General features: G+C 51.1%; 1 protein-coding gene across 1 annotated transcript in view; it reads left to right on the top strand.

Annotated features, from left to right (window-relative positions):
- The window catches only part of SLC25A43 (solute carrier family 25 member 43), a 44,575-nt gene that overhangs the window by 9,372 nt on the left and 12,516 nt on the right, over positions 1-22,687 (top strand). Inside the window, exons 2-4 of the mRNA XM_049643282.1 lie at positions 2-262; positions 8,119-8,360; positions 10,946-11,118. Of these exons, the coding sequence (XP_049499239.1) occupies positions 2-262; positions 8,119-8,360; positions 10,946-11,118 (676 nt within the window). The remainder of the gene's footprint in view (position 1; positions 263-8,118; positions 8,361-10,945; positions 11,119-22,687) is intronic.

The raw sequence follows: 22,687 nt of genomic DNA on the forward strand, positions 1-22,687 counted from the left end.
GGCGGGACGGCCGGCTGACGGGCGGCCAGCGGCTGCTGTGCGCCGGCGTGGCGGGGGCGCTCAGCCTGAGCCTCACCGCGCCGCTCGAGCTCGCCACCGTGCTGGCCCAGGTCGGCGCCCGGCGGGGCCGGGCCCGGGGGCCGTGGGCCGAGGGGCTCCGGGTGTGGCGCGCCGAGGGGCCCCGGGCCCTGTGGAAGGGGAACGCGGTGGCGTGCCTGCGCCTCTTCCCCTGCAGCGCCGTGCAGCTCGCCGCCTACCGCAAGTAAGCCGGGGTAGGGTAGGGGCGGGGCGGGCCCGGGAGCCGGAGCCGGGAGGCCGCCGCGGCCGGACGCCGCCCTGCTGCCCGGGCCCGCGCTCGGGGCGGGGGGGGGGGGGGGGGGGGGGGGGCGGGGGGCGGGGCGGGGCGCCCGGGGCGCGGGGGGAGGGGGCGCAGCCTCCTTCCGGATCGCGTGCGAGCCCCTCGGGGCACTTCGGCCGGGACGCGGGCCCCCGGGACGTACTCTGGGGCTCCCTGCCACGCCAGGCGCCGTTTTGTGGGGGCGCGGGCCCCCGCCCGGAGAGGCTCACCGGTGTCGGACGGGCGAGGACGTGGAATGGGGCAAAAGCATCTCCAGAGAGGTGGCTCCAAACCATTCCCACCGTCCACCGACTTGGAAAGTTCCGTGCACCGACTTGCAAAGTTCGCCTTGGGCTGCCTTAGGAGAGACCCCGTGGAAGGGGTGTCTGCGCGGTGCTGCAGTTGTGAGCAAAGCCCGCCGAAGAAAGTGCTTGGTTAGGGGGAGGTGCCACAAAAGGCCACAGATTTCTGCCCGCCCCCGAAGCTTGCCCTTTGGGCTCACCAGAGGCTGCAAACAGGCCCCTCAACTTACTGTCTCGCCGCACCCTCTGCCCACCGGCCTCCTCCTTTGGGTTTTTTTCACCTTCTCCGACAAGAGCTGCTTTTTTTTTTTTTTTTTTTTTTTTAATGTTTGTTTTTGAAACAGAGAGAGAGAGCGACTCGGGGAGGGATGGAGACAGCCGGAGGAGACCTAGAATGTGAAGCACGCTCCAGGCTCTGAGCTTGTCAGCACAGAGCTGGAGGCGGGGCTCGAACTCCCGAACTGATCGTGACCGGAGCTGAAGTCGGAGGCTTAACCCACTGAGCCACCCAGGCGCCCTCAACAGCTGCTTCTTAAGGAAACTTATCGAAACATGTAAATACCAGATGAGTCTTCAAAGCTTCCTCAGAGCTCAGAGATATTTGCATTTTAACTGAAAACAAGCTTAAAAGAATGAAATGGTACTGATGGAATTTCAGGAAGAGGGGATGTTTCTGTACTTGGGTTGGGATGGTCCCTGTGTTCCTCATTCCGTGGCGCACAGTGCCAACTCCGAAGACTGGCCTTGGCTCTGAATTAGACAAACAGCTCACAGTCTTGACCACACAGTTGAAGCCTTGGAGGCGAACAGCCAGGATTTTTGCCTTTTTTCTGGGAGGCCCGGCTTACCTGGCAGCTGACAAGCCAGATGGAATCATTCTTCTCATTGAGTCTCTAGCGTGCATGACCTAGGCTTGGGAGAAGTTACCTTCTCTACCCCTGGGGAGGAAAGGTAGTGAGATCCTGGGGCATTTCTCTCAAGGCTCTCTTGCGACATCTGGCCTGATGTCTGTAAACAGTTCTCTGAGGGTTTTTTTTTTTTTTTTGTAAGTTTTATTTATCCTGAGAGAGAGTGTGCAAGCGGGGGAGAGAATCCCAAGCAGGCTCCCTACTGTCAGTGCAAAGCCCGACACAGGACTCGAACTCAGGAAGCTGGAGATCATGACCTGAGCGGAAGTCAGACATTCAACTGACTGAGCCACCCAGGCGCCCCAGTTATCAGAGTTTTAATGACTCCAGTCCTCCCTACTTCCCTCCATTCTCCACAAAGTGGTATGGAAGTCTTACTTTGGAATGTGTACCAAGGAGAAGGGGGTGGAACTTTGAAGGCTGGTTGAAGTATTGTCAGCTGTTCTGGGGACAGCCTTCCTCTGAGAGGAAGACCTTTTCCTCTGTGGGAGGTTCTTCTAGCTGGACTAAGAAATTGACGTGAAACAGATTAAGGGGAGAAAGCCAAACTTAATTTCCTATGTATGTTCGGGAATACACACACACACACACACACACACACACACACACACACACCCGAGATTGCAAAGACTGGCAAAATGAGGTAGAGATGTCACTCCGAACTAAGAAGAAGGAGGTGTAGGGGTCTGGGACTAAGAGTTAAATGTTTGGTGAACAAGTGTTTGCTGGGCCACTCAGAAACAAGGGGACTTAGGAATTTTTTTTATTACTTTTAAAGTTTTTTATGCATTTGTTTATTTTTGAGCGACAGAGCATGAGTGGGGGGAGGCAGAGAGAGAACAGAACCTGAAGCAGGCTCCTGAAGATGGCGAAGTCTGCCCTTGGCCTCGGCACCACCTAGTATGTATAGACATCATTGGATTTTTTTTTAACAGCACCATTGAGACATTGACCTATAAAAAGTGTATATGTTTAAGGTGTACGACTTGGTGTTTTGATGGACGTTGTGAAACGATCGCAATCAAGCTAACCAATATATCCATCACCTCTACGTTGTGTGTGTGCATGTACACGCACACATTGGATTTCTACAATTCCTGCCTCCTGCCCTGTAAGGTCCATAAGGTGGGAAGCATTGTGCCCATTTTACAGATGCAGAATTGGGCTCAGACTGGCCGCACCACTCCTCAGTGATCGAGCGGAGAGCCCCGTCATCTGACCTTCTGCCTCCAGATCTATTACTCTATTACATCACGCTGCCTTTCTGTCTGCATTCATCTGACATTAATTTAGCCAGGCTTCATTAAGTACCCGCTGTGTGCGTAATGCTGGGGCCACGCAAAGATAGAAGAGTAAGACTAGTGTGTCTGTAGCGTGTGGCTGAAATGCTATAGAAATTCACGCTTCTGGGGCGCCTGGCTGGCGCAGTCGGTAGAGCGTGCAACTCTTGATCTCGGAGTTGTGAGTTCCAGCCCCACGTGGGGTGTAGGGATTACTTAAAAATAAAATCTTAAAAAAAAAAAAAAAAAAAAAAGAAATTCACACTTCTGATGAGGAGAAGATGTGAAGACTTCACAGAGGAAGAAAGCCATCTGAGTTTGGCCCTGGGAGAACGAGGAGGAAATCTGCTGGCAAAGATGGGGAGAAGGAGGTTGCAGGTCATGTCAAGAGCAAAGGCACAGAGGCGGGGAGGCATGTAGCATGGCTGGGACACAAGGTGGGTCTGCAGCAGTAATGGGAAGTATAGCCAGAAAAACAGGTTAGAATGAGACCTCAGAGTGCTAGGTTAAGAAGTCTGGTTCCGCAGGGCCAAGGTTAGGCGTGGGAGATTTTTGAGGAGGTTGGGGGGGGGGGTGATGATGAAAGCAACTCCACGGGAATTACTGTCACCTGGTGGCAGGACCAGTTAGGGACCTGTTGCACTAGTTCGTGTAGCAGCTGAGGGCACCTGAGACAGGCTGGTGACTGGGAGAGGAAGAAAGAGATAGTTACCCGGGCTAAGTTTGCTAATAATTTTTCCTGCGCGATTATTTTCTTTCTGGAAACCAAAAGGAAGTGTTTCAGTGAGTGGCTAGGCATAGAAACCAAGTGGTTGATTAATCATGGTGCCATCCTTCCTACACAAAGATGATACCTTTGGCCCAGCATCCTACTGACTCATCTCTACTCTTTCCTGGCCATGAGTTTGTGAAAACAGTTGGCGGAGGTTAATGGTATAGCCTATGATCGTGGGTTTGAACGAAGCGTAAAGCATCCAGAATGTTCAGGAAATGGAGCGGTTAATTGACTTGCCCCCCGATAGAATTAATGGCAGAGTTGGAGCTTGAACCCGGGTCTTCTGGCTCCTTAGTCCAGGGCTCTGCCCACCATCGTCTGTCTGCTCACTTGGATTTCTGATCAAAAGTCCACTCCATGGTCTTTTAGGAGCGAGGTCCTTGCAATAAATAGTACGTAACACAGTAGATGGCTTTCAAATACATCAAATAGTAGATGCTCATCCAACTTTACTCCACGACTCCTCATCTAGCTGTATAAACATTGGCCTGGGTCCCTGCAACACTGAAATAGTTCATAACCAACACCACCTCTTTATTGTAGAACCACGTCATGAGCTTGGGTCTGGCTGATAAGCTATGTTAGGTTGAAGCTCTACCTACTTATGTCCAGGGTGTGTGAAATACCGTTGGGGCTGAAAGGCAAGGGTCACTGCTGTTCACCAGCTTACCCAGTCTCCCTGGGAAAAGCTTCTGTGCTTGCGTGGGAAGCGAGCTGGGGGAGGAGAGCAGAAAGGGGGCCGCTGCCGCCCCAGGCAATCAGACAAGAGCTTAAGCTGATGTCATCGATGGCCTATCAGGGTTGCCTGCCTTGACTCTGCAATTCTAAAGGGGAAGGATTGGTGGTCATTGCCTGTTCAGATGGTAAGAGTCTGAGAAGAAAGGACTCCTTCCTCTGGTTCCTTTTAATTTTGGAGATTTGAGAGGAAGACCCTCCTTTGTGAACCAGACTGATCAAAGACAAGGTTCCTATTCCTAGTCCGTCAAGGTATTCAGTGAACCAAGGGCCTGTTTCCCCTCCTGTTGCCCCGTGGGTCACTGCTTTGGCAGGACTGTTGAGCTCTGTTAGGACCTATGCTGAGCGCTAGCACCGTGTCTGGCACGTTGTAGATGTTCAATAAATGGGGAATGAATGAATTCAGGCCCCAGAAGTGGCCAAGTGGGATAGGGAAAACGGTGAGGCGATGAGAATGAATGGTGTTTCTTTTGGCATTTCAAACTCCCACCTTCGTCTAGATCCGTTCCAGCTTGCCGTGGGCCGCCCTTCCGGTCGAGCATTTCCATTTCCTCTGTCCCCCCCCCCCCCCCGCCCCTCCTCAGGGTCCCCTCCAACCTGACTAGCCAGGGGAGAAAAAAAAAAGGGAGGAACAAGGAAGTGTCCACGCCATGAAACAAGTCAATGGTCCCTTGGCGAATGCCTGCTGTAGTTACTGCCACTTTGAAAAGCAGCTGGTTGGGGCACCTGGGTGGCTCCGTCGGTTGAGCGCCCGACTTCGGCTCAGGTCATGATCTCACAGTTCATGAGTTCGAGCCCTGCGTCGGGCTCTGTGCTGACAGCTCAGAGCCTGGAGCCTGCTTCGGATTCTGCGTCTCCGTCTCTCTCTGCCCCTTCCCCGCTCATGCTCTCTCTCTGTCTCTCAAAAATGAATAAACATTAAAAAAAAAATTATACAAAAGCAGCTGGTTAACTCACGAGTGTTTCTTTTGTTTTTTACGTTTTCCATTAGTGCGGTTAAGGCAGGTTGGCAAAATGAAGTTAAGACTTTCCTACAGTTTGAAGGAGATGCTTTTAATCAATGAGTGTTTACCTGGGTGCCAAGGAAACCTTCCTGGAACGTCTTCAGTGACTTCAGGACATGCCTCTTTGAGGGAGATTTAAAAGCCAAAGTACTGAGGATGCTCTCGTTGTTAAAAAGATGACAATAATTTTATTTTAGCCTAGCCCCGTTCACTTTCCTTTCAGTCAAACCCTTGATATTTCTCTCCCTCTCCCCTACCCCATTCTCTGGCAGAGAATATTATTTTTCCTGGTCTCCAAGCGCTTTTTGATTTTGTCCTCATCAGCAGGGAGTAAAATTCCTTTGCTTCCTGGCCAGGGAATGGGTACTGTGTGAAAGTCCCTTTATAACCATTTCTGCCAAGGTAGGCCCTCATGACTAGGGGATGCACTGCTTCCAAAAAGGGGCGCCTGGGTGGCTCAGGCGGTTGAGCATCTCTGACTCTTGGTTGCGGCTCGGGTCGTGATCTCACAGTTCGTGGGTTCAAGCCCCGCGTCGGGCTCTGCGCTGACAGCGCTTGGGATTCTCTCTCTCTCCCTCCTGCTGTCTTCCTCTCTCTCAAAATAAATAAATAAGCTTTAAAAAGTTAAATAATAAACAAGTAAATAAAGGGGGGGAGAAAGAGAGAGACTGTAACACAGTGGCTTTCTGGTTGGCATTTGGAAAAGTCCACCCAAAGCCATTTTGGACTCCATTATAAAACTGTAGAGAAACACAAACCCCGTGTGCCCGCTGCGCGGAAGTAACAGTACGAGCGGCAGTATGAAAGTATAAAAGATACTTCAAGTATCTTCTTTGTTTTAATACAAGAAAATACAATATTACAGAGAAAGCTGGAGTCCTGTTCATTCTCATTCCCAGCCCCTTCCCCCCCCCCCCCCGCCACCTTCCTGGAGGTCTATTTTACACATTTTTATATGTATCTACGCCTCTCAATGAATGATACAAGGTATGATTTTCATGGGGGTGTTTTTCAGTGTAAATAGTTTCTTAATTGTCGCACGCTGGAAGTCAGCCTGCGACTTGCGTTCTGCGCTCAACTTCATGCTTTCAGGATTATCCACGTGAATACATAGTTGCAAAGTCATTTTAACTACAGTATCCATTGTATGAGCGTGCTACAATTTATCTCCCTATGAATGGGCTTGTAGGTTGACTTTTCACAGCAACAGTGTCGTATGTGTCCTCACATGTACATGTGCAGGAGTTTCCCCAGGGGATGTGCCTAGAAATGGAATTTCTGGGGCGAAAGGCTTTCTTTCAGTTGTGCTAGATACTACAAAGGGGCTGCACCAAATTTACATTCCTTTTTTAAAAATGTTTATTTATTTTCAAAGAGAGAAGAGGGAGAGGGGCACCAGGAGGGACAAAGAGAATCCCAAGCAGGCTCTGCACTGTCAGCACAGAGCCTGATGTGGGGCTCGATCCCATGAACCGTGAGATCATGACCTGAGCCGAAGTGGGATGATCATGACCTGAGCCGAAGTGGGATGCTCAACCGACTGAGCCACCCAGGCGCCCCCCCCCCCATTTACATTTCTACCAGCAGTGGGTGAACATTCCTGTTTCCCCAGGTCCTCACCATCACTTCATATTCTCAGACTATTTCATCTTTGCCAATCTGCGAGGGGAGAAATGGTACCTTGTTTTTACTTGTCGTTTCCCAGACAATGAGTGGGGTAACGCATCTTCTCTTATAATTGTTCAACCAATACATTTTTTTAAATTTTTTTTTAACGTTTATTTATTTTTGAGACACAGAGAGACAGAGCATGAACGGGGGAAGGTCAGAGAGAGGGAGACACAGAATCTGAAACAGGCTCCAGGCTCTGAGCTGTCAGCCCAGAGCCCGACGCGGGGCATGAACTCACGGACCAGGAGATCATGACCTGAGCCGAAGTCGGACGCTCAACCGACTGAGCCACCCAGGCGCCCCTCAACCAATGCATTTTTAAAACTCAACTACAGGGGGCACAGGGGTGGCGCCTGGCTGGCTCAGTCGGTAGAGCGTGTGACTCCTGATCTCGGCATTGGAAGTTCAAGCCCCACATTGGGCACAGAGCTTAGTTTAAAAAAAAAAAAATCAACCACTGGGGATGCCCCAAGTTATCATTTCAAGGGATTCGTTTAAGTTTCAACAGAACCAAAGGGGCACATTCCAGTATTTACCAAATACTCCTATTCATTTACACCCCACTGGCAAGCCGGGGTTGACAGGCAGATAACAGGGGGGAAATGCTTAAAATGAAGTGGGAAGAGGGGCACCTGGGGGGGCTCAGTCAGTTGAGCATCTGACTTGATTTCAGCTCAGGTCATGATCTCACAGTTGGTGAGTTCCTGCCCCTCATCGGGGCTTGGTGCTGACAGCACAGAGCCTGCTTGGGATTCTCTGTGCCTCTCCCTCCCTCCCCACTCCCCGCCCCTGTCCCAACTCGGGCTCTCTCTCGCCAAATAAAGAAAGAAACTTTCAAAAAATAAAATGGGTTTTAAAAAAAATGAAGTGAGAAGAACTTAGGGTAGACGTCAAGAAGAGGGTTGGACGGCTCCTCGCAGCTAACTAGAATTCTACAGATATAGTAGAATCGGATGTGCTATTCATTCACCCTAATACATTAGTATAGTACTTTTCACTTCGGAAAACCTTTCCAAATGCTGGGAGATAATGCAAGAAATTGTAGAGAGCACTCTAGCACAATCCACAGCCGACACTCTTGGGCTTTTCCCCCTTTTGTCTCCTAGGTTTGTCGTGCTGTTCACGGATGACCTGGGCCATATTTCCCAGTGGAGATCTATCATGGCCGGGAGTCTCGCAGGCATGGTTTCCACTGTTGTGACCTACCCTACAGACCTCATCAAAACCCGGCTGACTGTGCAGAACCTGCTGGAACCATCTTACCGAGGGATCTTCCATGCTTTTTCTACCGTCTATCAACAAGAAGGGTTCCTAGCCCTTTACCGAGGGGTTTCCCTTACTGTTCTAGGTAAGATGGAACTTTTCACCTTGTCCAAGAAAAGACTGCGTTCTGTGATATGTATGAACGTACCGTATACCGTTGCTCGTAACCAGTTAAATGCAGCTTTTTGAGGTCGTGGTCACATGGATCCAATCCATATAGAGCGGGAAGGAGGAGACAGTGGAGGTGGCTCAGCCCAAACTGATAGGAAGGCAACCCCACGCACCCCATCTGACTGCGGGGAGGCGTCTCAGCCTGCACCCATGGGCGCGCACGACCAGGGCAACAACTGGAGCTTCTGTGGTCCTGGGAACCTTTGCCAGCGCTACAGACGCACGAGTCGCCCGTGTCCCCCAGTTGCCAGACGCAGCCGACTTTCACCCATTATCTGACCTTTGTTGCAGCGTTCGAGGAGACTGGCCACCCCTTCTTCCGGAAACTTGGCTTCTAGGACCCTACCGGCTTCTGGGTGTCTTCCCCAGAAGACAATCTCCCCGGGGCTCCTTCCTTACCTTTCTTTCCACCCTCCATCCCCTCCCCGGGAGGCCTCAGCTAAGCCAGTGGCTTAAACAGGCATCATGATACTCTAATGACCCCCAACGTCACCTCTGTAATAACAGAGACTAACGGTTCCCCTGCTGCTTCCTGTGGCTCAAGCGGGAAGAAATTTACAATCGAAGAAATTTACAATCGCCTCAGCTCCGCTCCTCTCACTGCTGTGGCTTCAGTCACCGCATACCGTCGACTCGACCCCTCCACTCTCAGTCTGTCGTCCCCCTCCTTCCCTGCACCCGCTGCGCTCATCCTCCCTTCCTCACAGACATGAGCAAGACGCTCCCACCTGGTCCCAGGCCCGGGTCTCTCCTGCCTACACTGAAATTAGCCCTTTCACCACCCCCATGCCGCTGTCCTCCTTTAGAGCCTTCACTGATGGGCGCCTGGGTGGCTCAGTCGTTAAGCACCTGACTTCGGCTCAGGTCACCATCTCACAGTTCGTGGGTTCGCGTAGCACATCAGGTGAGCTCGAACCCCACTTCAGGTGAGCCCTGCTTCTCTCTCTGTCTCTCTCTCTCTGCCCCTCGCTCACTTGTGCCCCACCCCCTCTCAAATAAACAGATAAAGCCTTCACTGACTTCTGAGCTACAGGGGAAAGCCCAAATTCCTTATGGCACACCATCAGATCCTTCACACACACGTGGCCCCCATGGCCCATCCCACCTCCTCTCCTGCCCCGCCTCCACCTGCACTCACTCTCCAACCATGCAGAAAAACCTGCAGTTTCCTGGAAACCCAACTCCCTCTGTACCTGCTGTTCCCTCTGCCTGGACTGCCTGTCCTCTCTCCTGATGTCTGGCGAACTCCTACTCAATCCTCAAGACCCAGTGGAAAAGTTCTCTCTTCTGTGAAATCCTTCCTGATCCCCCTAGGCAAAATTACGAGGATCGTCATGTGCCTAAAGAACTTTGTATAGCCCCCCCCCCCCCCCCACCCAATTATGGCGCATATCCGCTGCCTGTCCCCTCCACTAGAGGGTGAGTATCTCTAGGAATTAGCCTACTCTTTGTGTTTACTCCTCTTTGTATTCCCAGCAGCTGACATAGGGCCCAGCATATGACAAAGTCCACAAATATTTTCTGAATGAAGGTAAATGCGGGGTTGGTGCTTCATGTTTAATGTGTTTATTAAATAAATATTATTGCATTTTCCTAAAGGCAAGCAACCCCACTGATGCTATCCCTTCTTTTAAATCTCATTTGAAGGAAATGTAGTACCTCTGTAAACTTAAGATAGCTCCCAAAGTTTCTGGAAGACCAGTCCCTCCTAACCACTTCCAAAACCTGATTAAGTGCCACTCACTGACTTTTTCTTTATGGGAGTGATTTTTTTTCCCCCAAGATTTTATTTTTAAAAATTTCTAACACCCAACCATCCAGATGCTACAATTAACTTTTTTGCTTTATCATCTATCTGTCCATCCCTCTGGCCATTCACCAGTCCATCTTCCATAATTTTTGATGATTTCCATGTAATTTCCAAACATCGAGGCACTTCACCCCTCAACCTGTTCAACATTGTGTAATCATTATCTAGAGTTCAATATTCATTTGTGGTTCCTTGTAACGTAAAATTTACGTAAAGGGCGCAAACCTTTAGTGAACCATCCCATGCGTTTTGACAAATAACACAGCCCCTATCAAAATGTAGCACATTATCACCACCCAAGAAAAGTTCCTTCCTATTGTTCTGGTGGGAGGGATTTTATTTATGTATTTTTAAAAATTTTTTTAATGTTCATTTTTGAGAGAGAGAGAGAGTGCAAGTGGGGCAGAGAGAGAGGGAGACACAGAATCCGAAGCAGGCTCCAGGCTCTGAGCTGGCAGCACCGAACCCGACATGGGGCTGGAACGCAGGAACCTTGAGATCCTCCTCTGTCATCTGAGCTGAAAGTCGGACACTTAACCAACTGAGCCAGCCAGGCGCCCCTGGTGGGAGGGATTTTAACAAGCCCAGGGCCATCCTGTTTACTTCACCAGGCTTCCCCACAGGCATTTCTGTTCTCATGCCAGTGTTGCCAGAGACAGAAGCAGCCTCTTCCTGGCCTCGTTTTGCAGGTGCTCTCCCGTTCTCTGCCGGCTCCCTTCTCGTTTACATGAACCTGGAGAGAATCTGGAATGCACCCCGAGATCGGTTCTCTCTCCTCCAGAACTTTGCCAATGTCTGCCTGGCCGCTGCAGTAACCCAGACCCTCTCCTTTCCTTTCGACACAGTGAAGAGAAACATGCAGGTGAGGGGTTATGTTGGGGGCGCGTCACGTACGAAGGGGCACCTTGACGTGGGCTGCAAAGAACACTGATCCTGAGTGATGCCGGGTCTCCAGGGCGCTCGTCACCACTCACGAAAATCCTGTGCAACCCCACGCACCCTCCTCGCGGCATTTCTGCTACTAACCTCAGGGCTAGTGGCCCGAGCCAGGTCGCCTCCCTGTTCCCATACACTGCTTTTGTAGGTCTTTGTCAAAGCCTCCAGATGAGGCCCACTTTTCTTTCCTCTCTTCCTCAAAGCTGCCTCAATGAGGGAGACTGGAAAGAACCAAAATCAGTTTAGTTTAGTTTAAGTTTATTTATAATAATGCACATGGATTATAGAAAATTTGGGAGGGGCGCCTGGGTGGTTCAGTTGGTTAAGCATCCAACTTTGGCTCAGGTCACGATCTCATGGTTTGGGATTCTCTTGCACTCACTCTCTGCCCCTCCTCTCTCTCTCTCTCTCTCTCTCTCTCAGAATAAATAAATAAACTTAAAAAAAAAGAAAATTTGGGAAATACAGAAAAGTATAAAAAAGAAAACAATAATTACCTATAAGCCCAGCACCTATGCACTATGATTAATAGTTTTCCTGCATGTTTGTGTGTGCATAAATGTATATGATACATGTATATGGAAAGTTGGGTTTTTTTACAAACTTGTGTCCCTACCACATAGAAAAATTAATATCCTACTTTGTTCACTTATTATATAATGGATATTGCCCCAGGCCATCAGCTATTGAAAACGCCTTTTTAAATTTTCACATAATATTCCATTATATGGGAGCGCCTGGGTGGCTCAGTCGGTTGAGCGTCGGACTTCGGCTCAGGTCATGATCTCATGGTTCATGGGTTCGAGCCCCGCATCGGGCTCTGTGCTGACAGCTCGGAGCCTGGAGCCCGCTTTGGATTCTGTGTTTCCCTCTCTCTGCCCCCCCCCCCACTTGTGCTCTCGCTCTCTCTCTCTCTCTCAAAAGTAAATAAAATGTAAAAATATTCCATCATGTGGATGTGCCATAGATTTTTTTTTTAATGATGATTTATTCTTGCAAAGTTCTTGAGGCTAGAATTTTAATATCAGGTTGATGCCAGGGCCAGGCCCCATTTGAAGGCTTTGGGGTGGATCCTTCCTTGTCTCTTCCAGCCTCTGGTCGCTTATTCCTTGGTCTGTGGCTGCATGATTCAATCTCTGCCTCCATTGTGCCATAAATAACAATTTCTTGGTTTTTAAATATTTAGGCTATTTCTAATTTTTCCGGGTGATAACGTTACAGTGAAAACCTTTGTATTTTTTTCACATCTGTGATGACACCCTTCAGCTCTATTCCTAGAAATTGACTTACAGGTCTCACGATAAAAATAATTATAAGGCTCTTTTGCTTTTTTAAGTTTGTTAGTTTGTTTATTGTGGGGGGGCGGGGAAGACGGGGAGGGAGCATCCTAAGCGGGCTCCACACGGCCAGAGGAGCCTTATGTGGGGCTTGAACTGACGAACTATGAGATCATGACCTGAGCTGAAACCAAGAGTCAGATGTTTAACCAACTGAGCCACCCAGGTGCCCCCCCCCTTTTAAGTTTGTCTGTTTATTTATTTATTTATTCATTTATTTATTTTATTTTTAAAATTATTTTTATTTTTTTATACTATAAATCGGGGTAAGATGCATTAAAAGTAGGTATTCGGGGGTAAACCTGATTATCTTTTTCCCTGGTATGGAAACCTTCTTGATAACAGATGCACAGAGCTTCAACAAGAAGCTTTAAAATAAACGCAAAGTCATGATGGTTATTGGAAAAAAAAAAAAAAATCCCAAAGAGGTAATTGCATGGGTTTCATAAAGTATGATCAGCATCCAGTTATGAATAACATCATAAATATCACCCAAAGATATAGGAAGTGAATTCTTAGGGTTGCGGTCAAAGTTTTATTTTACAGGCATTAATAAACATAATAATACCCGGTCCACCCTACTTAAAAAAAAAAAATGAACTCCCAAGACAGAACTACAGGCTGCTGTTCCATGGCAACATGCATTGCTTCCTCTGGCCATTAGATGTCGCTGCAGTAAACGGGGCATTTCTGAGCACTCAGGATCTTAGCCTTGCAGGTAGCGATCTCTGTCCAGTTAACAACCTCTTAATCCCTGCTTGAAATCCACCTTCATTTTGGAGGATAGGGAGCCTAGAAACAACAGGCTAACTCGAAACTCTGTTGTGGTGGGTTTTTTCCCCCGCAAGGCACACGATCCACATTCTCCAAGACAAAGCTTCGGTAGCAGTCCCACCCCACCCCACCCCACCCCCACCCCCGCCCCCGCGGGAGCCTGCCAGTTTTGCCAGTGGAATTTATAAGGAGGGGACTTTGCCTGGGAGCCAGGCTGCCCTGAACTGAGGACACTTAATGGTAATGTTTGCATTCCGCTGGCTTTCCTCCTGGAGCTGCCTGTCAGGAAGCGAATCCACATCAGGTGTCTGTTAGATAACCAGCTGGATGGGGAATTTTCTCAACTCCCACACTGACTGGCCACTTTATCTGAATGTCTCGTTCTCCTAATATGCTTTTGTCCAGATACACACACACACACACACACACACACACACACACACAATCTGCGCATCTAATGCCATATCAGGTTGTAACGCTCTCGAACATTAATGAGAATGATCAGAAGTCTCGTTTAACCAGCTGAACCCTTCCTTCACCATGCTTCCATTCATTTTTATTCCTTTCTCTTTTTCTCGCCCTGGCCCCTGGCTGGCATGCTAGGGAATGGAGAGGTGAATAAATTATGAATGTGCATGTTTTGATGCAGTGGTTTCTGGTGGGAAGGGGGGGTCAGCCCTGTGCACAAATGGCAGGAGGTGTCCCCCACCCGGTGTGCCGCCTGAAATCGCCTTGGCCACTCTTCAGTGCATCATGGCTCAAGCTCTTGCAGGCACAGCCTGTCCTTTTCATCTTCATTCTCCCTCACGTGGCCCAGAACGTGGGCCTGAAATGTGTATTTCAAGGCAGCACTTAGTGTACTGAGAGAATAAGTGGCACAGGGAAGATATTGACAGAGACTAATCCGTCTAATTAATCTGTGGGCCCTTAATAAAGGCCAGGGACAGAGTCCTAAGCAAAAGGTTCTCTGGACAGGTGCCTGTGGAAGAGAGAGGGAGACCGGCTGCCCTGACACTCGAGGGAGCAGCTGAGAACATGGGAGCCTTGGAACCTGGCGGGCCCTCTGAGAGGGTCAGGTGGGAGGCACCAGGCACCAACTTGGTGTCGCCCCCCCCCCCCCCACCGCCCCACACCCAGCCCAGAATCTCTGACACCCTCCCCCGCGGCCCATGTTAGGTGTCTCCGTTTCATCAAATATAAAACCGAGTGCCTGCCTGTTGCTCTGTACCCCGGGGGACTTTGACCCCATCAAGGCTCACAAGGCAAGCAGGATTGGGCCAGGTCAGCATTTGAACTGAAAGTACATAAACTGAAGGACAAAGGTAGTATCCGAGTGGCACAGCTGACCGAGCAGAATACACAGGGTCCCGGAGCGAAGAGAGGCCCCGGGCTGTTCAAACAGAGACGCTGAACCCACCCGAGACGCTTAACGCCTCAGGCTGCCTTCACCAAACGGGGCGCGCCGTCACTTGGTCCGTCCCCTCCCGGCACAGCCCTGTCCTCCTGGGTCTCACACCCAACTCCACGTGTTCAGCCCCGACCCACGCTCCTCGCGGCCCGCCGCGCGTGGTTATCACCTGTATACACTGTCGCCTCTAATGTAATCTGTATCAAACCGACCTCTCCTTCCCCTGCAACTTTGTGCCCAGGGCTTTCCATTTCAGTCCCCCCACCCCCCACCCCCCACCCCCAGTCACCCAGACTGGAATTCCAGAAGTTGCTGCTCACGCTCCCTCTTCCCCTCCCCCAGGCAACCTTGAGTCCAGTTGGTTCCCACCCTGGTCTTTTTGTCGCGGTCCCTGCCCTAACCTAGGACCTTGTCAGCTCCTGCCCAGGCTATGGCAGCAAATCCTCTAACTGGTCTCCAGGATTAAATCCAAAAATGGGAGGGCGCCTGGGTGGCTCGGTCGGTTGGGCGGCTGACTTTGGCTCAGGTCATGATCTCGCAGCTCATGAGTTCGAGCCCCGCGTCGGGCTCTGTGCGGACGGCCTGGGAGCCTGCTTCAGATTCTGTATCTCCTCCCTCTGCCCCTCCCCTGCTCACGCTCTCTCTCTCTCTCTCTCTCTCAAAAATAAACATTAAAAAAAATGTTTAATCTAAAAATGATCATAAGCATCGAACACTAACGTAGCAGGCACTGTGCCAAAAGTACTTCAGGCTCATTATCTCATTTCATCCTTAACAACGACCCTACAAGGTGGGTACTGTTCATATGAAGCCCATTTGACAGATGAGAAAACAGAGGCACTGAAAGGTCCCAGGGCACCTGGGTGGTTCAGTTGGTTAAGCGTCCGACTTTGGCTGCGGTCATGATCTCACGGTTCAGTTCGTGAGTTCAAGCTCCGCACTGGGCTCTCTGCTGTCCGCACAGAGCCTGCTTCAGATCCTCTGTCCCCTTCTCTCTCTGCCCCTCCCCTGCGTGTTCTCTCTCTCTCTCTCTCAAAATAAATAAACTTTAAAAAAAAAAGAAAGAAAGGTCCTGCAGCCTGCCCAAGTAACTGAGCTGTGATTGAAGACCAGGTAGTGGCTCAGTCGTGAAGCACCTGACTTTAGATCAGGTCATGATCCCACGGTTCACTCCCTGCTTTGGGTAAAAAAACAAACAAACAAAAAAAAAACAAGCCCTACTTCCCTCTCCCTCTCTCTCCCTCCCTCTCTCTCTCTCTCTCTCTCTCTCTCTCTCTCTCTCTCTGCCCCTGGCTCACTTGCGCACCCCCCGCCTCAAAAAAAGACCAGGTAGAGGTAGCTTGTCTCCAGGGTCAGTACTCATTTCAGTCCCTCCAGCCCAGCCCAGCCCCTGGCTCCTGCCAGCCCCATTTCCTTAAGATCTGCCTGTGTTCTGTCCCTCTTTATTGCCCGTAGAGAACACAAGCTGAAGTTGAGCCCCTTGGCCTGGCCTGCTGCCTTTACCCACTTTGCCACCGCATTGCACAGAGGTCCTATATTCAGAGTTGCAAAATCAAATGCCAGCAGCAACTTGGAAGTAACATGGAGGAAAAAAAAAAAAAAAAAAAAAAACCCGACGCAGGGAAACCCAGATAACAGACACTCACCCACTAAAGACGGCTTTCAAAGGCTTTCTGAGCCATCACAGTCTTTTTGGCTTGCGAAGCATTTTGGAGAGCTAACTGGTTCTGTGCTCACAAAACGTGATTAGCATCTCAATACGGGTCGCGGGAGGGAATAAAGGAAGCCAGTGGAGGCCAAGGCGAGTTCCCCTTCTCCAAGGGTTGGATGCCATTTTGAAACGTGGGCCCAGTTTTTCAGGGGAGGCTACACTCCAGATTTTTATGTCAAAATCTCCCAGTGTTCCAATGTTGGCAAATAAAAACTGTTGAATCTTGCGTGGGCTAAGTAAGCCCTGCCTTTTTATAACCTCTGCTCTATTCAAGCCTCCAGTTCGGTCAGAATGATCTTAGTCCCCGCCCCCCGGGCCCCCTAGAGAATAAATGTATTTCACATTCCTGTCACCTCTGCCTGGACCATCTACCTGCCTCTTGAAGGCTCAACTGAGGTGTTTCACCTCACAATGAGGGTGTTCCAGACCACCACGAGGAGGGCATTGTGGGGCAGGAGAGGCAGAGTTCACTAACAATGTGCTCTACCAACAATTGCAGATTGGAAAGCACTGGAACCCAAGGTTGCTTGGGTGGCTCAGTCGGTTAAGCGTCCAACCTCGGCTCAGGTCATGATCTCACGGTTCGTGAGTTCAAGCCCCACGTCGGGTTCTGTGCTGACGGCTCAGAGCCTGGGGCCTGCTTCAGATTCTGTGTGTGTGTGTGTCTCTCTCTCTCTCTGTCCCACCCCTGCTCACGCTCTTTCTCTCGCCCTCTCTCAAGAATAAACATTAAAAAAAAAACAATTGCAGATACTATGTTTTCATTTTCACCCCCACCCCACCCCTGAGGGCATACTTATTTCTTTCAAGAGCTTAGTGGGTAACACCACCCCCCCCCCGTTTTTTTAAGGTTTATTTTTGAGTGAGAGTGCGATCAAGCAGGGGAGCGCGTCAGAGAGAGGGAGAGGGAGACAGAGAATTCCAAACAGGCTCTGTGCTGACAGCAGAGAGCCTGATACCAGGCTCAAACCCACGAACCACGAGGTCATGACCTGAGCCCAAGTCGGACGCTCAACCCACTGAGCCACCCAGGCGCCCCCCCCCCCCCAAGTAATCCCTTTTAAATGACGCCGTTAGTCTGTATGTGCCCTCTGAGCCAGCCAGTTGAATTTCCTTAGCGTTTCTCTACATGCCCCACCCTCTCCCACGTCTGTGTCTCCACCTCCCCCCTATCAGGGCCACCTCCTCAAGCCTTCTGTCACCTCACAGCGGGAGTCTCCCCCTTCGGAATGCCCCGTAGCTCAACTCTCCTTATGGCTCTCTCCTGGCTCGAAGTCACCTGCTTCCTTGTGTTATAACCTTCCGTGTCACGAGCCCCTCCATCCCCTCGAGACTGCAAGCTCTTTGCCTTCGGGAAGTAGGGCTCACACATTTGTGTGTCCCCACCGCATGTGGCCTCATGTGGCAGGCACTCGATACTTGCTGAAAAATGAATGAAGTTCAGGGCCGGCTTATGAGATCTCACTGCCCGTGAGCACAGAATTGAGCCTTAGCTGCCATGGGGTGAGCTCCAAGTCCTGTGCCCGTCCCTCCCCAGCTGTTCCCATCTGAAGACAGGTGAATATGCTGAAAGGCCAGCGTCGGAGAATTTGTATTTGTTAGTTTGTTGATTTCAGTAACTGTGGCCCAAGGTGAACGAACGGGGGGTCTCAATCTGCGCTCTCTTGTGACGGGGGAGGCTTTTGTCAGGGGCAAGGGTGGGGACAAAAGTAGGTCAGGAGGAGGGAATGAAAGGAGAGTCTTGCCTGGGATTAATAAATTATAATCTGATAAGAACTACCATTTATTGGTCATGCAGCAGGGACGAGGCAGTTTATTATCCCACTCCATCCTCCTTATCGACCCTGTGAAATAAGTTTTCTAGCTGAAGAAAGGAGGCGCAGAGAGGGTAAGTTACTTGCCCAACAGTCACACAGCCAGCAAGTGGTGGGGCTGGGATTGAACGCAGGCTTCTCCTTCCTCCGGCCCATGCTCTATCTTCCAGGACGGAGTACGGGGACGGGGCGCTTGTGCCTAGACACCAGGTAATCTGTCCGTTTCTTTCCGTTCCCTTGCCCTGGAGGCAGGAGTAGAGGATGAGGGCGGAGACCTGACCTTGACAACTGGGAGCTCACGGTCTCAGTACCAGAGCAGTCGAAACCAACAAACACAAAAACAATAACGTACACGCTCCGGAACGGACAGACAAGAGCGTGGTTTGGGCCAGGGAATGGTTAACTCAAGTTAAAAGGGCGGGGAGGGGAGTCTTTAGAAAAACCGGGCTGCCCAAAGGCTCTCTTTTAGTCCCTGGCAGCCTGACAATGGAAGGCTTGAAGCCAGCAGATCGGAATGAGGAACACAGATGGTTCAGTAGCCAGGACCTCTGGCGGGCCACAAACTGACCAGGCAGGCACAGGCGAGCAGGGTTTTCAGGTCTTCTGTCCAGTTCAACACTCCTTGCCTGACACAGCGTCTCTTCCCAGCAGGAACAGAGCTGGACCAGAGCTCGGTAGAGCCACCTCACCTATCCAGTGGTGCAAACACTGCTGAGTTCTAAAGCTCTCCGGGTAGTGGGAGAGGACGGGAACGTTGCCTTTACTCTGTTGCCATTTTCCGCTCCTGGCTGTCTGCCGGCTTACTCTGGGGTCTGGCCCCTTTGGGGACTAACTTCTGCCTAAGTCAGTAGCTTTACCTTGGCAGTCTGCCAAAAAAAAAAAAACCAGACACTTTTCGGATCCAGGTGGATGTCCGGACATCCCTTAGGCAAGATGGCTTTGGTTGAGCATCAGTTGTGCCGGTGTAGGGGAAGGAGAACTCTCCCCTGGGTTTTCCCAAAAGGTGTAGAGTGCCCTAAATACTTTAGGGATGGCAGTTGTTGGTCATGGAAACAAGGCTGGCCCTAGAGGCAGGCGAGGAGGCAGTAGGGAGGGGCCTGCCTAATTCCACTCCTGTAAAATCACTCTGCCCTTTTCCTCTGACCTGAGCTGGCTTACTCCGGGAATCAAAATGGCCGCCCTGTGCTAAGCAGGCTTCTCTGAGCTCCAGCTCAACAGTAACAGCAGCTCTGATAGGCGCTGACCGCCCCCCCCCCTCCACAAAAGGGGTGAAGAAGGAGGTAGGGGAGAGAGCGAGGTCCCCACCTCCACAGCAGGGGTGAAGAAGGAGGTAGGGGAGAGAGAGAAAGAGAGGTCCCAGAGAAGGCCTGCTCTCAGCCAGGAAAGACCCTGCTGTCAGGAGGAGACCAAGACCACAGCTTGCTGACCTCTCTGCTCCCCCCACGGAGCTGTTGCTTGATTGGTTTTGACAGCTACGTTCCTCTTAAAGCCGTAATGGGCAGACTCACTCAGTGGTCAAGAGTATGGGCTTTGGGGGGCACCTGGGTGGCTCAGTCAGTTAAGCACCTGACGTCGGCTCAGGGCGTGACCTCGTGGTCTGAGAGTTCGAGCCCCGCATTGGGCTGTCTGCTGTCAGCACAGAGCTCGCTTGGGGTCCTCCGTCTCCCCCTCTCTCCGCCCCTCCCCTGCTCACGCGCGCGCGCTCTCTCTCTCTCTCTCTCAAATATTAAAATTAAAAAAAAAAAATTCAGAGCATGGGGTCTGGATGCCGGCCCTGCCCCTTACCCCTCTGTGAACTTGCGTAAGGCGTGCGGCCTCTCTGAGCCTCGTCTTCCTCGTCCGTAAAACATGGGGATAAGCGTAGTGCCTGACTCGTACACCCGCAGAGAACACAGAATTGGGTTAATGCAGATACAGAGCCGGGCACGCGACAGATTGTCAATAAAACTGAGGTGCTATTTGTTATTGTTCTTGAAGCATCTCTTCAGAATCTATGCGTGGCGTTGGAGGCCCGATTCGAACTATAAAAGCCTGTCCAGGTGTGTTTCCGTGTGCTCTGTGATTGTCATACACACACAAAAGGGCCAGCTAGCCTCACAAAACCTCAAAGGAAAGGACCCTCGATCTCAAGAGAGAATGGGGAGCGGGGACGGTAGGAGGGTTAATGATTCATCCGGTTGGGTGCGCTTGACGGGCATTTACCTAGAGGCCACCGTGCGCCAGCACGGCACAAATCTGTATACTCCCAGCCCTCCGAAAACCGCTTTCTTGATCTTTCCCCTCAGCCCCATCGGGGTGACGCTAAATTTGGCTCTTCGGGGCCACTGCTGCTCCGGGCGCTGCTCCCAAGGCCTCAGCCGGCTCCACTCCCCTACATCTCAGTCCCCGCGAGTCGGGCCCAGCCGCACCTCTGGTTTCCCCACCCCCACCTCCCGACCCCGCACCCAGGAACTCACGGTTTCTCTTCTTAAGCGCAATACTAACCTGCGGTCCCTTTGCCGGCTTCCCCGCCATTCCCGTTACCTCGGGCTTTCTGGACTGCTAGCGGCCCCCCTGGTCTGCTGAGAGGCGAGGCGTGCGGGTAGGGGTGGAGGGTAGCTTGTCGGCGGCCGTGATGAGGCCAGCTGCCCACACCCACTGTGCGGACCTCCCCACGGCAGAGCCGGGCGCTTCCCCAGCCGTATGTGGACGGCCCTTGGGGGTCAAGGTCTGCCAAGAGCAACCTGGGCCACGTGGTTCACAGGACCATGAAGGTCCTTTTACGCCCATACGGTGGGCTTCTTTTGTCGCTTGGTTACTGGAGACGGGCCGGAAGACAAAAGCTTCCTACCACGACTGCCTTCCGCGTCTATACATCCTCAGACGGTGTAGGGACGGGACAGCTTGGTCTTCAGGTTGTGTCTTAACGTGTCCACGGAAGATAAAAGTTGTTTCCAGTAACAGGCGAAAGGTTCTGAGCTCCCGTTTGCTCCAAGTACAAGACCCTGCTTCTTTTTTCCTTTTCTTTCTTTTGTCCCTCCTTTTATGTACTCTTTTTTTATAGTTTTTTAAAAGTTGATTTATTTTTGAGAGAGAGAGAGAGAGAGAGGGCCCTTGCACACGTGGGGGAGGGGCAGAGAGAGAGAGAGAGAGAGAGAGAGGGAATCCCAGGCAGGCTCCACACTGTTAGCACAGAGCCCCACGTGGGGCTCAGACTCACAAACCGTGACATCATGACCTGAACCGAAATCAAGAGTTGGACGCTTAACCGACTGAGCCACCCAGGCGCCCCTCTTTTTTACAATTTTTTTTTAATTTTATTTGAGAGAGAGAGTGTGTGTGCGTGACCAGGGGCGAGAGGCAGAGGGAGAGTGAGAATCTTTTTTTTTTTTTTAAGTTTTTTTTTTTTTTAACATTTATTTTTGAGAGACAGAGACAGGCCGTGAGCCGGGGAGGGGCAGAGCGAGAGGGAGACACAGAATCCGAAGCGGGCTCCAGGCTCCGAGCTGTCAGCACAGAGCCCCACGCGGGGCTCGAACTCACGAACTGCGAGATCATGACCTGAGCCGAAGTCGGCCGCTCAACCGACTGAGCCACCCAGGCGCCCCAAGAGAGAGAGTGAGAATCTTAAGCAGACCCCACGCTCAGTGCAGAGTCCAACGCGGGGCTCGATGCCACGACCCGGGGATCACGATCTGAGCTGAAATCAAGAGTCGGGACGCTCAACTGACTGAGCCACCCAGGCACCTCATTTAAAAATTCCTTTTTTAAATCAAGAATTTATTTTTTTAGAGCAGTCTTAGGTTCAGAGCCAAGTTGAAGGAAAGGTACAGAGATTTCCCACACGTCTCCCGCCCCCACACGTGCCTGTCTCTCCCATTCTCACCACCCCCACCCGAATGATACACTTGTTACAATTGATGGAACTCCGCGCGGGCACATCATAATCACCCAAAGTTTGGACTTTACCTTAGGGTTCACTCTTGCTGTTGTACATCCTATGGGTTTGGACAAATGTATCATGATGTATCATTATAGTATCCAGAGTATTTGCACTACCCTAAAAATCCTCTGGGCTCTGCCTATTCATTGCCACCCCCCCCCCCCAAACTCCTGCAAGCACTGATCTTTTTACAGTCTCCAGAGGGTCATATATTGGAGGGGGAGGTGAGGGAGGTGGGTTGGCACCTGGGAAGGTGCCGGAGAGGAGGCATTTCAGCTGGGTCCTGAAGGGTCACCGGGAGTTTACCTGGCAGTAAAGGGGGGGAGGGGGAGGTCTCTGCAGGCGAAAGCAGCAGCGTGAACAGTGGCAGAGATGGGTGTGTGTGTGTGTGTGTGTGTGTGTGTGTGTTTAAGTAAGCTCGAGGCCCAACGTGGGGCTTCAACTCCTCACCCTGAAATCAAGATCCCATATGCTCACTGACTGAGCCAGCCAGGCACCTCTACAATACAAGGTTGTGGGGTTTTTTAAT

This window comes from Panthera uncia, chromosome X (genome assembly GCF_023721935.1).
Source record: "Panthera uncia isolate 11264 chromosome X, Puncia_PCG_1.0, whole genome shotgun sequence".
Lineage (NCBI taxonomy): Eukaryota > Metazoa > Chordata > Mammalia > Carnivora > Felidae > Panthera > Panthera uncia.